General features: G+C 41.5%; 1 protein-coding gene and 3 non-coding genes across 4 annotated transcripts; all 4 read right to left on the minus strand.

The window, feature by feature from the left end:
* Positions 1 to 1111: 1111 nt before the first annotated feature.
* On the minus strand, positions 1112 to 6618 carry atp5f1b.S (ATP synthase F1 subunit beta S homeolog). Its single transcript, NM_001086657.1, is given in 10 exon segments — positions 1112 to 1341; positions 1823 to 2024; positions 2102 to 2314; positions 2504 to 2626; positions 3568 to 3726; positions 3874 to 4058; positions 5160 to 5281; positions 5412 to 5586; positions 5766 to 5948; positions 6473 to 6618. Coding segments are annotated over 10 exon segments (1578 nt in total). The 5' UTR covers positions 6591 to 6618; the 3' UTR covers positions 1112 to 1243.
* On the minus strand, positions 2392 to 2464 carry LOC121400852. The gene has a single exon (XR_005965975.1). It is a non-coding gene; the product is annotated as a small nucleolar RNA SNORD59 (small nucleolar RNA).
* Positions 4158 to 4230, minus strand: LOC121400851. The gene has a single exon (XR_005965974.1). It is a non-coding gene; the product is annotated as a small nucleolar RNA SNORD59 (small nucleolar RNA).
* LOC121400850 lies at positions 5658 to 5729 on the minus strand. The gene has a single exon (XR_005965973.1). It is a non-coding gene; the product is annotated as a small nucleolar RNA SNORD59 (small nucleolar RNA).
* Positions 6619 to 17004: the final 10386 nt, after the last annotated feature.

Genomic DNA, 17004 nt, shown 5'->3' on the forward strand with positions numbered 1-17004 from the left:
CTGTCATTTGGACCAATTTGACAGCTTATCTGCCCGTGTATGGGGGCTTCCCGATCGATATCTGGCCATGATATTGATCGGGAAGGTTTGATTTTTAACTGACCGACTGGCGTATCGTAATTCGATCATTCGGCCTAACGTTTGAATTACCCCCGATATAGCCATGCCATTAGTGGCATATTGGGGAAAGATCCGCTCATTTGGCGATGTCCCCAAATGAGCGGATCTTTTGTGTCTATGGCCAGCTTTACTGTTCCTTTAATACAGGACCATCTTCCTGGGGCTGACTAGCCGTTTCTGGAGTTATTCTGGGTTAGTTTAGACCCTCTTGCAAGGACGACATTCTGGATGAAGGTAACATTTACTAGCCAGCTGTGTGAAAACACAAACATCTGATTAGATGTTATTGTTACAACCCCCCTCTTAAAGGGATACCAACATCAGAAAATAACCTTTTTATTATCTATCATAAAATGGTCTTTGAATGCTACTTATAATTTTGCCATTAAAGTATTTGCCTGGTGCTTTTACATTACATTCCTTACCACAATGTTCCTCTATGAGGAGGCTGCCATACTTGTGCAGCAGAAGTCTGTTAGCATTAGAAACGGTCAGGTTTAGGAACATCAAGTGACAGTTACTTAGTACTATCAGTATAGTTCCTATAGGCACCTTCTAATGTAGCTAAATATTTTAAAAATAATTTTTTAGTGCATCACTTTTAGACATAAGGCAGTCTTTCACCCCTGCGCCACTTCTACACAACTCCCATCAACAGTCCAGGTGATTTACTTCTAGTGCCAAGTCACCATCCTTATTTCTCAAAACTGTCATCTAGGTTTGCGTGTGGTTATCGAAAAATAGGAAGTTATCAAAAACACAAGGGAGAATTGAAAGATCCCCAGACTGGTGCATTTTTTTTAAGCTAAACTGGGGTAAGAAAAAGTTCACAACTGAAAGTAAAGTAGCATTGTTATTCAGGTGTGACTGGCACATTTTAGAAACACAAGCCTATCTTCATAAAATAGACTCAAATCAGTACAGACATTGCACCTCTTATTACACAATCCCAATTTAGGTTGAATTTAGGTTGAAACAGCCACACAAGTTGGTCTTTACACAGATGTTTTATTGGAAACTTTAAATACACTTGCCAACATTACTCAAGACAGATACAGGCATAAAGTGTTATTTTGAGGATGAAGGTTTTGTTGAAGTGCATGAGAAAGGTGGGAATAAGTCTTTATGAGTGCTCTTCTGCGAGTTTTTCAGCCTTTGTTACAGCTTCTTCAATAGGTCCTACCATGTAGAAAGCCTGTTCTGGGAGATTATCATAGGCGCCTGTGAAAAAGAATACATATTTTAAACATATACGCAAGTTTTATTTTTTGTTTTTTTAACACAAATTTTTAGTTCATATGCTGACATTTCTTAAATGTATAAAGATCTCCCTCAATAATTAGAAGTTAGATGACCGAAAACAAGAGTCACACCCCTTTAGTGACTAGCCTATTAAACTGAAGGAGAAAAGATTCTTATGACCGACAATTAGGTTGGCATAAGATATTGCCACAAACCTAAGCCATGCTCTGCTCTTGGAGCAAATATACACACAAGTTGCTGTTAGTTGACAGCGTTCATTAACAACCCTTAACGAAACATCTTTGAACCTTGGACAGGGCAACATAGACACAAAAATTGCTTTAGTGATAATGCATCGAATATGCAGAGCAGGAAGTAAAAATCAAAACTATGAAACGGTGAGAAGCACATCACTCCTAAATATCAGTAGTCTCAATTGTTCCATTTAAAAATCCTTTACCGTGGAGGATCTGCTGGAATCCCTTGATGGTATCTTTAAGTGGGACCAATTTACCAAGATGGCCAGTGAAAACCTCTGCAACTTGGAAAGGCTGGGAGAGGAAACGCTGAATCTTACGAGCACGGGATACAGTCAGTTTGTCTTCCTCTGATAACTCATCCATACCCAAGATGGCAATGATATCCTGCAGTGATTTATAGTCCTACACAAAAAAAAAAAAAAAAATTGATCGAACAGTACAAGTTTTTCATGATTCTTTAAAATTTAGCTGTTAATTACCTGAAGTATTTTTTGCACACCACGAGCAACATCATAATGTTCCAGACCAACAATGTTGGGATCCATGATACGAGATGTTGAATCTAGGGGATCCACAGCGGGATAAATACCCAGTTCAGCAATAGCACGAGACAACACTGTAGTAGCGTCCAAATGGGCAAAAGTGGTGGCAGGAGCTGGGTCAGTCAAGTCATCAGCAGGGACATAAATGGCCTAAAATTTAAAGGGGAAAAAGACATTTTAGTTGAAGGGAAATGGTCAAGTCTACAGAAACCACAAGATCATTACTGCCTTTTCAGATACAAATATTTGGCTTCAGCAAAAGTCAGTAGAACGAAAGTCAAATTTACTCATCACTGCAGGCAATGCAAAAGGAGAGTTCATCAAATAAGCAAGACTTACCTGCACAGATGTAATGGACCCTTTCTTTGTAGTTGTAATTCGCTCTTGCATGGTACCCATATCAGTGGCCAGAGTTGGCTGGTAACCGACAGCTGAGGGGATACGTCCCAGCAGAGCAGACACCTTTAAAATAAGTAAAAAATGCAATTTAATGATCGCCTTTGATATTTTGTACTCTAGAACTAGAAAGGGATAGACTATAAAGAACATACAGCATAATTTAGGGTTGTCAACTATAAAGTTTCAAAGAACCATATCCTCAAACAGACCTTGAGATAGTGACAACCCCTTCCCCCCAACCTTCCAAAACAGACCTCACAACTGAGCATTAACCACCCCAGTATGCTTTGAGGCAAATATGCTGGCGCTTAAAGGGGAACTAAAGTTAAAATAAAATAATGCTAGAAATGCTGTATTTTGTATACTAAAACTTACTGCATCAGAAGCAGAATAAATTATTTATGCTTTCAAAATTGGCCGCAGGGGGTCACCATCTTGTAACTTTTTAAAACATCTTTGAAAGACCAAGATTACGCACATGCTCAGTGTGGTCTGGGCTTCAGTTGGGAGGTTTAGCTTAGGGATAGTTATAAATTATCAAAACAGCACAAGTCAAATTTCTGCCAGAAGCAGATACAGCAAGACTGATGAATAAATCAGAATATACAGACTGCACTGGGTCTGCTGGTACAAATCTCTACGCTGTTTGAAAGTATGATTGTTTCCCTGCAAAGCAGTAAGGGACTGAAGTTTCCTATCCTCAGCAGTCAGAGCAAGCAAAATGAAGGGGGAATTTCATTGCATACATTTTTAATTAAGTATATTGGAGATAGATTTCGCTCATTAAAGAAAGTAAAAGTGGGATTTTATTTTTTTGACTTTACATCCCCTTTAATGTGATCAACAGACAAGCTCTTGTATGGTGGTTCCAATGTAATAGGGGTGCAGATAGGATTTTCTGGGTACTTATAACTGCTATACCTCTTGTGGCATTTAAACACGCCAAAATGAATTCCATCAAAGACAGGCCCAAAAGTGAATACTGATGCTGTGAGAGTTCTCACCTCTGAACCAGCCTGGGTGAACCTGAAAATGTTGTCAATGAAAAGCAACACATCTTGTCCCTCTTGATCTCTGAAATATTCAGCAACAGTCAGACCAGTTAAAGCAACACGAGCTCTGGCACCTGGGGGCTCATTCATCTGCCCATATACCAGTGCGACCTGTATAAAGAAAGATCAAGAGTAAGCCATTTCCAGCTATCATTTCCATACCTAGAAGCCATATAGCGTTTGCAAATTTAAAATTACTTCAGATTTTCTAAATAGGAGTCAGGTCATATTTATAAAGTTGTGTTCCAAACACTTCACCTTTGAGGTTGTATCCTTCAAGTTGATGACTCCAGATTCAATCATTTCATGATACAAATCATTTCCTTCACGTGTGCGTTCTCCAACTCCAGCAAAGACAGAGTAACCACCATGAGCTTTGGCTACATTGTTGATCAGCTCCATAATTAGCACAGTTTTACCTACTCCCGCACCACCAAACAGACCTGGAAAAAAAAACAAAACAAAAAAAAAAAAAAAACCAGACAACTTATTTAATGTATTTATTTTTATAAAGTCTAAAAAGTGTCCTTTATTTGAGGCTTCCTTTTCAGACTACATATGTTGCTTCAGATAACTCAGAAGAACGAAAGTCAAGTGAAAAATCATCACAGAAGGAAAGCTTGAAGATCTGTTTCACACAGGCCAACCCATCAGAAGAAATACTTAGGCACATTTTTCTCTAAACCATTAAAGGGCTTGATGACCTTAAACTCTCAGCGTGATGTAAAAAGTAGGGATGCACCGAATCCAGGATTCGGCCGAATCCTTCTGCCCGGTGAACCGAATCTGCATAGGCAAATTGGGAGGGAAATTGCACGACTTTTTGTAACAAAACAAGGAAGAAAAAAAAAAAAGTTTTCCCTTCCCACCCCTAATTTGCATATAAAAATTAAGATTTGCTTCAGTATTCAGCCGAATCTTTTGTAAAGGATTCAGGGGTTCGGCCGTATCTAAAATAGTGGATTCGGTGCATACCTAATAAAGTGTGATTTTTTTTGTTTTTCATTTATTTGTGGTTTGCATTATTTATCTTTTTTTTTTTCAGCTTCAGCTCTCCAGTTTGCAATTTTGGCAGCTGGTTGTTAGGTTCCAAATTACCCTAGTAACCAGACACTGAAAGAGCGATCAGAATAGAAGTAGGAGAGGCCTTCCAGAGCATTTTTTAGATGTTGGGACTGTGACCTTCCTTTTGAAATCTAAGTGTCAGAAGACATAATTCAGAAACTAAAAGCCAAATAAATAGTTGCTTAGAATTAGCCATTCTATAACAGGCAGTGTCAATTTAAGTGTGACACTCCTTTAAAGACAAAAGTGAAATTCACCCAAGTTCGGCGATTTACTAGACATACGTTTTACCCAGAATTGTGCCACCATCTTTTTGCAGGCTTTTTTTAATATAATAAAAAGGGGAGCAAAAAGTTAAGCAATTTTATAATAAAAGTGGACAGGCCCCAGGGAACTTCACCTTGACGGTCTCTAGATGTCAAGTTTGAGGGCAAAAGGGACACCACTACTGACCCAAGGTTGAAATAAAAATAAATTACCAATTTTTCCTCCTTTGGCATAGGGTGCCAGCAGATCTACAACTTTAATGCCAGTTACCAAGATTTCCTGCTCAACACTCATCTCCACAAACTCTGGGGCTTCTGCATGGATGGCTGCAAACCTGCAAGAAAGGAGACATTTGACTGTCACAACGCAAGGAGTTTGACTGAAGTAAATGGTATAAAAATGCCCCCCAGTTATAAAGGATGAATGTATGTAGTGACAGAAAAAACCCAAACACTGCCACTTACTGTTTTGTGGTAATAGGGCCTCTTTCATCAATGGGTTCACCAATGACATTCATGATTCTTCCAAGGGTCTCGGGACCGACAGGAATTCGGATTGGTGTCCCAGCATCAAGCACTTTCTGCCCTCTGACCAAACCTTCTGTGCCATCCATAGCAATTGTACGGACAGTGTTCTCACCTAGAAGGAAAGAAAAGCAACGGCGTCAAGCCCTCGCAGGATCACAAGGTCGATAATTAGGAGTCAAGGTTACTTCTCAGAACAAGAAGTTGCTTCAGAAGACTCAGAAGAACGAAAGTCAATGGGATAATCATCACGGAAGTGGCAGTAGAGAAGAGTAGAGGTTTCACAAGACTTACCCAAATGCTGTGCAACCTCCAGCACAAGTCTGGTGTCTCTGCCCTGCACCTCCAGAGCATTCAGGATTGGTGGGAGATCTTCATCAAACTGGACGTCCACAACAGCGCCGATAACCGCCACAATGCGACCCGATGCTGTCCCAGGCTTGGCTGCTGCAGATGTCTGCGCTGCATAGTCTCTCCCTGGAACATACAGAAAATGCATTAGACCTGGATACAACTTTTGAGTCAAAAAAATAAATAAATAAAAAAAATAAAAAAAAGAGGGTGGGGGTGATAGTGCGTCATTATGCGCGTTAACTGTCTCCAGCCCTGCAGCAGCGCTAATGAAGCGCCACTCGGACATGACCTTGCCCTTCACAATCAATGGCGACAAATCGTAAAGACGCGCACACAGTATCAGGCGGCAGAGACACACACACATATATATATATATATACACACACACACACAGCTAAGCGGCAGTTCGTGCCAGGTGGAAGGCTGTGGAAGTGCCGGGCCTATGACAGCCAAGTGAGGAGCCGACAAACACGCACAAATCAGCCGCAAATGTACAAACGCTTAAAGGGAAGGAATAATCTGCTCCTCCAGGCCACCGTCATACTGGCTTCATATTAATGCCCGGCGGCGCGTGAGGCCTAGGCCCGCTCAATGACACCACTAGGTCACACTCCCATACAGCCAGTAAGGGCTCGCTCGGTACTCACGGGAGTGTAATGCTGCGGGGGAATATCTGAGAAGATTCTGCCCGAGCTGGACTGGGCTTGATGTCGGTTTAAGAGCCCGCAGAGCCCCAGCAGAGCAACGTCCTACAGCCCCTAACATGGCGGCGTCAGCAGTGAAGAATAGCAGCAGCACAGAAGGCGCACTGAAGAGGCTGTAGCTCTGGGGGCGGGTAAAAGGTGGCTGCTGACTACGCGTAAAAACACGTCACGGGGCGGTGTTACAATGGTGATTAGCCAGTTCTAACGTCGCTCTAGCGTTCGGCGTCTCTCAATTGGACGAGAAATCTATTCTGGGAAAGGAACGTCAGAGTGGAAGTAGGCGTGTCTTTCCGACTAAAGAGGAGGGAACTGAGAGACTTTGTGACCTGCGCGGTCATGTCCTTCACTGTCTTTTGGCTCGAGAGCCGGAAGTGTGAACAGTAACGTGGGGCAGGGACCTTGCATACAATGCTCGTGCTTGACTTTAGTACCAGCCGTAAAACGCCTCGTCTGATAAGGTTCCATTTATAGGCGCAATGGGAGAAACAGTGACGGAATTGTCAGCCAAAAAAACACACTGGGACACATAAATGACAAGTAGCAGGGCCAGAAACTAAACTGAAATTAAAAGGGTTTTTAAAAGGTTGGGCTTTCCTTTAAGTTCTCACTTTGAAATCACGTGTGCCAGTGTGCTGATGATTTGCTGTCGTTGAATGCCCCAGTTGTCACTAGCAGGGGTGTAACTACAGAGGAAGCAGACCCTGCGGCTGCAGGGGGCTCAGGAGGTATAGGGGCCCCATGAGACACTAATTCATATAGTTTCAATAAATATTAGTAAAACATGTCAACCTCTAGACATTTTGGGGCCCTGAAAAATAATTTGCTGTGGTTTACCAGTAATATCTAGTTACGCTACTGGTCACTAAAGTGTAAGTCACACACAGGGGCTACGTGACTTCCCCATGACTGTGGCATAATAGTGTTGACTAGCCCACCCTGAAGGACCCAGGCACACAGCTGCCCCAGATCCTCCACCCAGGCCTGGACTGGGAATCAAAATAGGCCATGTCATTCCAAGTACTCAGAGGCCCAAACAGCCTCCTACCAGCCCACTATATGGTAACTTTCTATGGAGCCATACAGCAGCCCCTCCGGCATTTGTCAGAACCCACAGATTGCCAGTCCGGGCCTGCCTCCACCTGCCCATTGTAGTGTGGGGCCCCTGTGACTGTGGGTCTGTTTCCTCTATAGTTACACCACCAGACCCTGGCTCAGCAGGTCAGGAAACTCAACCTACACCTGACCCTAACCCACAAAGTTTGATATTGTAGGACCAACCCATACGCACAACTTCACTGCATGCATTAGTTCTGTACATGCTTCTAGTTCCAAGAGTGCAAGAGCAAAATAAGAGGGCCTGACCTGCACCCAACCTAACGGATGGCTAAATTTCAACCTGACCCCTCCCCCAACCTGCTGGTTTCAGGTCAACCTGCACATCACTGACCCAGACCAGGCCATCACTAAATAAAGGTAATTTTCTGCAGTTATAACAAGCCTTGCTGTTTTTTTTTGCCTTTTGTGCCTATAGATATCTGCATGAATGATAATGTTTACCAGCAGAACAGGTCATATGGTAACCCTACCAGACTATCCCACAATCTAAATGTGGCCTGTGACTTCAAACAGCAAGCTCAACCATCTTCATCTTCTCATTTACCACTTCCCAAGTGTAGACTTACCTGAGCAATATAATAGCACTATTCAAGCTTTATACTTTTCAAACATCTGCTAGGATAGTTAAGGCCAAAATATACAACACTATTTTTCCCTGCTTGCTACATTTCTTTTTATGGGGAGTACACTAGTCACATTAAGTAGATATGTTCTGATGCATACATGCAATGCAAGGACATCAAACTGTTCAGATATATTTCACAAAAACTGAAACATTAAGTAGAGTTGTGTGGTTCAATGTTTGAAAAAAATGGCTACATTTAGCAAAGCATTGTGATTTGCTAGTTTGGAGTAGAAACACCCCTTTATAGATCAGGTTTGAATCAGTTCTATTATTTTTTATATCTCTTTATTTGTATTATCAGATATCAAGCATACATATATGGCAATAAAGTGACATTACAAATTATGATAAAACATTATCATACCATTCTTAATGAGATGCAACATCATGAACAGGGAATAAAGTAACACCTTAAATCATAACAAAAAAGGGGAAAGAAGTAAAAAAAAAAAAAAAAAAGGGGGGGAGGGGAAGCATAGTAACATACTTCATCTTCTCTTAGTTACAAAATCGGAATAAGGTAAGCCCAACTACACTTGCGGAACATTATTCCCAGGATTCCTGTTGACTTTAAATTTTTCCCAAGGATCCCATATTCGTTTGTGGGAGTCTAAGGAATCAGCCAGTAGGGCTGACAAGTAAGATAAAGATTGTATATAGTCAACTCTAGATATAACTTGAGTTATAGATAAGGTAGGTGCAAGCCAATTCAAGGCTATGGACCATCTGGTTGCAGCCAATAATTGAGCAAATAGTTTGTTCTGTGATTTGGAGAGATTCCTTGACGGAAGACAGAGTAGAGCATTCTCTGGGTCTGGAGCAAGCTGAGATGCAAATATCTGGTTTGCGATCTGATATATTTCAAGCCATAAATTGTGAACTATTGGGCAAGTCCACCATGTGTGATAATAGGACCCTCTTTCTAAGCAGGTTCTGAAACATGTCCCTGGATAATTTGCCAGGTATTTCTGTTTTTGAACTGGGGTGGTATACCATCTCATCACAACTTTATATGCTGTTTCCTTAATACTAATATTTGGAGATATATGCCTAATCGAGTCCCAAATTGTGGACCATTTGTTGGGAGAGATGTGATATCCCAAGTCTATTTCCCACGCTTTCGAATATGAGGGAATAAGGTCCGGAGGATTGTCCATCAATAATGAGTAGACCAGCGATATTACTCCGGCAGTGGAGCTTGGGATACTACATCTGGCTTCAAATGGAGTGCTTTTCGTAGAAGGTGATAGAGGGTATTGTTGGGTATAGAAATGTTGTAATTGATTATAGCGATAGTATTCCGTGGGAGGAATATTGTGTGAGTCCTGCAATGTAGGTAGGGAAATGAAACCTCTAGCATTGAGAAGGTCTTTAAGTTTACAAAAATTATGGGAAGTCCACCATTCAAATGCTTTAAGTGATAATCCTGGCGGAAAATCTGGATTGCCCGTAATAGGTTGGAGATTACTATTAAGATCCTGTTGTAATATTTTCTTTCTCAACTTGCTCCAGATATTGAGGTGTAAGGTTACAATAGGATTTGTTATATTATAAGCACGTATGGATTGCTTTGTTAACCAAAGTAGGGCTGATGTAGAATATGGTGCTATCGAGGCATTCTCAAAATCGACCCATGGTAAAATATTCGGAGGAATATGCCATTGCATTGATTGACTTATTCTGGCTGCTTTATAGTAGGACATAAAATTGGGCACTTTGAGACCTCCTTGGTCATAGGACCGGGATAAAATATGCTTGTTAACCCTATGTCTTTTACCGGACCATAGATATTGGAGGGCTGCTTTTTGCAAATGTCCAATGTCCATGGAACAGATTGGAATAGGCAAAGAGCGAAACAGGTATAATAACTTTGGGAGAATAACCATGCGTATGGAAGTAATCCGTCCTAGCCAAGAGAGAGGAAGATTATTCCAATCAGAAAGTTTAGATTTGAGTAGTCGTATCATCGCAGGGAAATTAGCCCTATAAAGGGTGGCGTAACTCTTCGATATGATCACACCCAAGTATGGTATGGATTTTTGTCTCCAGTGGAAGGGAAAATTAAGCTGCAAGAGTTTAATTTGCGAATGGGGAATGCCAATCGGTAGGGCCTCAGTTTTACTTAAATTAACCTTTAGCCCAGAGATTTTATGGAAATTGGATAAAATTTGAAATAAATTGGGGAGACTTGTCAGGGGATTAGTAACTGTTAAACATAAGTCGTCGGCATATAACCCCAATTTATACGTCTTAGTACCCTTAATATAACCTTTGATATTAATTTCGTTACGTATCATCCAGGCTAAGGGCTCAATCACTAGGGCAAAGAGAAGCGGGGAAAGTGGGCATCCTTGACGAGTTCCCCGAAGGATGTTAAAAGTAGAGGATGGAACATTGAACAATTTGATTGAAGCTGTGGGGTTGCTATATAAAACACGTAGGCCATCAATAAATGGGCCTGATATGTTGTATCTGGGAAGTATATTAAACAAATATGGCCAGGACACAGAGTCAAAAGCTTTATATATATCAAGCATTAAAACTAATAGGGGGATTTAGAAGTATTTGCATCATGTATTATATTTATAAGGCGACGAATCGCGTCTGTCGTCTGTCGACCAGGGATGAAGCCAGATTGGTCCGGGTGGATAAGCCGTGGAATGAGATTATTCAACCGGAGACTAAGAATTTTGGAGAACAATTTTACGTCTACATTTAGTACTGAAATGGGTCTATAGTTTTGCACTTTAGTCAAATCTGAGTTTGGCTTAGGAAGAAGCGATAAATTAGCCTGTAACATTTCCTGTGGAATAGAATGTCCCGCTAGCATATCATTAAATAGCGTAGTCAAATGTGGAATGAGGAATTCTTGAAACTTCTTATAGTAACTCGGGGGCAGTCCATCAGGGCCAGGGCTAGACCTATTTTTCAGGGATTTAATGGCCATTTTAATCTCCTCCTCCGAGATATCAGCATTAAGTGTCTCTTTTTCTGTGGCCGATAATTTTGGCAACTCAATATTGTCCAAGTAATTGTCTCTAAGGTGTCTATGTTGCAAATCAGGAGAGGAGTATAAATTTTCATAAAACTTCTGAAACGCCTTAATGATATCAGTAGGTTTGGTTAAGTGAGTACCAGTGGGAGTCACAATGGAAGTAATAGGTTTGTAGCCCTGTTCAGCTTTCAACTTATTTGCCAACAAACGATTCGGCTTGTCTCGTAGCACAAACATTTTCTGTTGAGACCATCTAAAAGCTTTTTCAGCCTTTTCCTGTAGCAAGGCTTTTAGTTGGCGTCTGGACTGAATTAAGTTATCTAGCGTGATTGGAGAGGAAGTTAGTTTATGCTCAGCTTCCAAACGTTTAACATCACCTTCTAAAGAATCACATTTTTGTATGAAAGCCCTCTTTCTATGAGTTGCCAGTTTAATAAATGTCCCCCTTATATACGCCTTATGAGCTGCCCAGATCGTTCCCATAGACAGTTCTTCATCAATATTATTAACCCAATATTCCTGGAGATCGTCAACCACTTTAGATGCCAGAGAGGTGTCAGTTAACAACGATTCGTTTAATCTCCAAGCATGTCTAATTTGGGGGTGTGTGGAAAGTGAACAAACCACTGTAACCGGGGCATGATCGGACCACGAAATGGGTAATATATCCACTTGGGAAATTTGTTGTAGAGTAGGCTGAGATACCCATATATAATCGATTCTAGAATATGATTTATGAACCGAGGAGTAAAAGGTGTAGTCTGACAACGTCGGGTTAAACGATCTCCAGGAATCAATTAGGGAACAACCATGTAACATTTGTTTTAGATATTTAGGAGCGGCCAACGAACTACTATGTGGCCCAGAGGATCGATCAAGAGTGGGATTGAACACCAGATTAAAGTCCCCTAACACAAATACCAGCCCTTTCATGTGCAGTTGTAGGAGATTGAAGGTGTCTGTGTAAAATTGTTTAGCCCCTTCTGTGGGGGCATATAGGTTGAGTAAAGTAATCGCCGTGCCCATTATTGTACCAGTCAAAAGTAGGTAGCGGCTTTCAGGGTCTATAATTGAAGTTTCAAGAGCAAAGTGTACCTGGTTACGAAAAGCTATAGCTACTCCCCTAGATTTGGAAGAGTACGTAGTAGCATATATTTGCGAGAAATATTTATGTATGTAAGGCTTAGGACCCAAGGATGTCCAATGAGTTTCTTGGAGTGCTATGATGTCAGCAGAGATCCTTTTATAATAACAGCCCGCCATCCTACGTTTGACTGGAGTATTTAAGCCTTTCACATTATGTGTCACAATTTTGAGCTCCATCGGACAAAATAAACAAAGAGCCTAATAAACAACAACTGTGGTACCCAACAAATTGAACTATTGAGGGCATAGTAAGCACCGAACACAAAATCCAAGGAAATTGGGTGTAAGGAAAGAAACACATATGTCCACAAAATAAAATAACCTTCCTCGTTTGAAAGTGTCCCGTACAAATTTGAACTATTGAGGACAAAGGTAATACTGAGAAAAAGTTCGCTAGTAAGTCCACTGCACAGGGAACGGAAGGCCTTTGTTGCAGACGACTGGAAGAGCCTGTTCGAGAAGTAAGTTGACAATCGCCGAGTATAAAGAAAAGAAGAAAAAAAAAAAAAAAAAAAAAAAAAGGGGGGGTGAGGGGGGCAAAAAAATAAGGGGGATCCAAAATACCAAAAATAGTACATAACCAAACAGTAACTGCTATGCCCGAGAGATTTTTATAACTCGGGAGGATCGATACCAATGTATCCAAGGTTCCTAGAACCGATGATCCTTGGGGGTGCTGGATGCACAAACACATGCCGCAGGGGAGACCTCCACAGCTCCCGACTTAGGCAACCATTATGAAAATGAAAAGTGGTACACTAACCCGAAAAGACGACTCCATTAATGCTGGTGGTGTCAAGGTGAAAGAGCAAAAATTTCTCTATTGATAAAACGCACTTCATGGTGAGTTGGGTGTCGAATTATCTGAAATCGAGGAGTGGGATGTTGGTTTCCTCGGTTGTTGCGTAGATTTCTTGCCATTTGTTGTTTCCCAGATGGGGCTCACGGGCGGCGGTATTTCCGGAGACTTTTTGCCTGGTAGATTCTGGGATGTAAGGCCTAGCTTCGCCAGGAATGAAGAGCCGTCTGAGGGGTCCGTTAAGGAGAACAAAGTTCCATTTTTGATCACGGAAAGGCGAAATGGGAACCCCCATCTGTATTTCAGGCCTGCCTGTGTTAAAGTAGAAGTAACCGGCTTAAGCTCTCTTCGTTTCAAAAGCGTAGAAGGGGCTATATCAGGAAATATTTGGACCGGGGTCCCATCAATTTCAACTGCGTCATTCGTGCGTGCCGAGCGCAAAAGGTCTTCTTTTGTCTCGAAATAGTGAAGACGGGCTATGACATCCCGAGGAGAATCATTATTGGTAGGCTTGGGCCGTAAAGCGCGGTGCACCCGATCTATAAGTAAAAGATCTGGGGCATATTCCGGTAGTAATTTGACAAATAAAAGCTCCAATAATTTAGGCAGATCGGTATGGGATTCAGACACATTACGTAGCCTAATATTGTTACGACGTGACCTGTTTTCGAGGTCTTCTGTGTGATTCTGAAGGTTTACCACTGACCTTTCTAGCGTAAGAATTCGTGTAGCCATTTTGCAGTGCGCCACCGCCATAGTGTCATGCTTGGTTTCCAGGATATCAGTGCGGGATCCGAGTGACCCAATCTCCGTCTTAATGTCAGATATTGCTGTGCGGAGCTCAGCTTGGAAAGTTGAGGTAAGTTTTTGTAATAAAGTATCCAAACTACCGTCTAGCATAGCTTGCGTGAGGCAGGTAGAATGATCCGTGATCAACGTAGGTCCTGGAGAAGTGGCGCCATCATGCTTTTTCGGTGGATCCGAGCTCTGTCTTTTAAAGAAGCTTCCCGGGTCTTTCTGTGCTCTTGAGCGGAGAGAAGACATTGCACCGGGATCTAGAGATAAAGGTGGCAATCCGGTATCTAATTAGGCAAGTTATAATTCGTCAAAATCGGGTCTTTAGCGGTTGCAGTACGGGAGCTCCAGCTATCTGCGTCCTCACAGCATGGCGTCAGGCTCCGCCCCCAGTTCTATTATTTTAAGCCACGTGCAATCTGATGACACGCCAAAATATTCTGTGTAGCTGTAACTTTATTCTACAGAAGGGTAGAAAAGGAGGATTCGCATATTATCCTCTAAGAAACAGAGGCAAACTATTTTGATTATCCCTATTTATAGTCTTTCTCCAAGATCCCTTATTTTCTCATACTGTATCTCTGTAGGGTAACAGCAGCAGACAATGTGATTAAAAGCTCCCTGCTTTCTCACTAGAGCTCCTGAGTAAAGGGTAAGGGAACAGTGGTCTTATTCAGTGGTGTAACTAGATATGAATGGGCCCCAAAGCAAATCATTTTTCAGGCCCCCAAAATGTATCGAGGTTGACCTGTCTTACCAATATTTATTGAAATTATATATAAATTATGGTCTCATGGGGCCCCTACTCCTCCTGGGCCCCTCTGCAGCCGCAGGGTCTGCTTCCTCTGTAGTTACACCCCTGGTCTTATAACTGTCACATTGGTTGCTGGGAGACTTTATTTTAAATGCACTACAAACTCACATAGTGTAGGACTCACGTATAATCGGGGGGGGGGGGGGCGTGACAAGGTATGTGAGCTTACATATTTTGGCCAACGTGTGGTACTAACGCCTCATTTTTTGTAATAATTCTTTTTTTTCTTTTTGTGTAGATATATTGGCTTTTTATCGTTGGTAGCAGCTAGTCAACTCCAGATTGTGGGTTAGACCAAGCGCTGGAACAAAGGTGTTTCTAGCAGCTGGTCAATGCCACAGCGTGAGTTAGACCGAGCACTAGTAATTTTTTCTGTATTTCCCAGGATGTACCTTTTTTCTTTATATATAGGCAGAATGCACTCCAAAAACTCCACATTACTGCTTGGGTGCCAATGCAGAGCAACTGCATATGCACCCAGCAAGATCAAAAGTGACAGCACTAATTGGTCTTCAAAGGAAAACTATACCCCCCCGTTCAAACAGCTATATTGGGGCAAAGGCATGTGCATAACGAGCGAATGCAGCAACTTGCTCATTATGCGTGACATCAGAAGCGCATGTGCTCTGACTGACATGCTTACAATGTAATTTCTCCTACCGCACACCTGTAGTTCACCAATCCTGCAACTGGTGGTGCGTTTCTTCCGTTGACCCGGCCAGGTCCCTTAGCAACGCATGTGTATAGAAAACGGAGCCGCACACACACTGGTTAATGCAGTCGGGGAGTATCCCCTTTTATTCATCCACCACATGAATGTTTGGTGGCTGAATAAAAGGGGATACTCCCCGACTGCATTAACCAGTGTGTGTGCGGCTCCGTTTTCTATACACATGCTATATACACATACTCTGACATGGCCAGCTCTTGATGCTAGCACTAGCAAGGGTCAATTTAAAAAAAAAAAAACTACGGTTGCCCCCACCTTTGTTTGGGGATAATATAGTTTGCCAACAGGTGCCCTTTAAGGTAGCCATACACGGGCAGATTTAGCTTACGCTTTGGAAGCTTATCTGACTGTGTATAAGGGCTTTTCTACGGATATCTGGCCAAAACAATCAGGCAGACATTGATCAAGCAGGTTTCATTTTCCCCTGCAAGCAAAGACAGCATTGGATTGTTGGTGTAGACCTCATTCCTTTGAACCTATTCCCATTGTTGTAATCCAAACGCTTGGTCCTAGGACTGAACGATCAGATTATACCGACATTGCCCTGCCTTTGGTGGGCATATCAGGGAAAAGATTTGCTTGTTTGGTGACCAAACGAGAGGATCTTATAGTGTCTGTCCACCTTTAGAGGAGGAAGAAATCTGCTGGAGATTCAGCATTAACATGTAGATGGTAACAACTTGGATTTATACAGATAGCAAGTGGGATGTAAATTTTACCCAAAACCTAATGGATGTGTTTTTTTTAATCAAAACCCTTTTTTTCACAGCACCAGCCAATCTGCACCTTTTATCTTCCTAGAAATTCTCCCATGTCTCCAATTCTTATTCTGACTGGCAAGAATGAATTGAACATTGGGGGAAATGTAATAAACGGTCTAAGTTTGCATGTTTAGTCCTTGCAAGATAATTAGAGTACAATGTATACAGTCCTCACCCTGTATTGACTTCTTAGTCCAATCTCCGTTTAGGAGGAAAAAAAACCCAAAAAACTATGTTTATGTACAAGCCCTATTCATTGAGCTCATTCTGAACAAGGGGATATACCCCTTTAAAAATACAATATCCTTATATGTTTTACCACAGTTTAGGCAGGGGTTGCAGAGCAATTGTATTTATTTATTTTTAAATAAAAATGTTTTTATATTTTTAAAAATTGTTAGGAGTTAACCTCTCCAGGGATAACTCGTAACCTACTTGTATGTTACTTTTACAAGACTGCATCCAGGCAGCAGTATTAAATTAGTTTACCAATGCAACCGTCTGTTAATTTTAAAAATGCAAATATTTCACATTTCTAAAAATAAAATATATATTAAAGAAAACCACATTGTCTCTCAACAGTTTATTAGAAATAATGCAGACAATTAAAAAAAAAAAAAACCCCACCACTTCCAATACAACTTTAGGTATTGTTTCCTGATCAAAAAAAGGAATAAAACAAAACAATAGTGTA

Source organism: Xenopus laevis, chromosome 2S (assembly GCF_017654675.1).
Source record: "Xenopus laevis strain J_2021 chromosome 2S, Xenopus_laevis_v10.1, whole genome shotgun sequence".
Taxonomy (NCBI): domain Eukaryota; kingdom Metazoa; phylum Chordata; class Amphibia; order Anura; family Pipidae; genus Xenopus; species Xenopus laevis.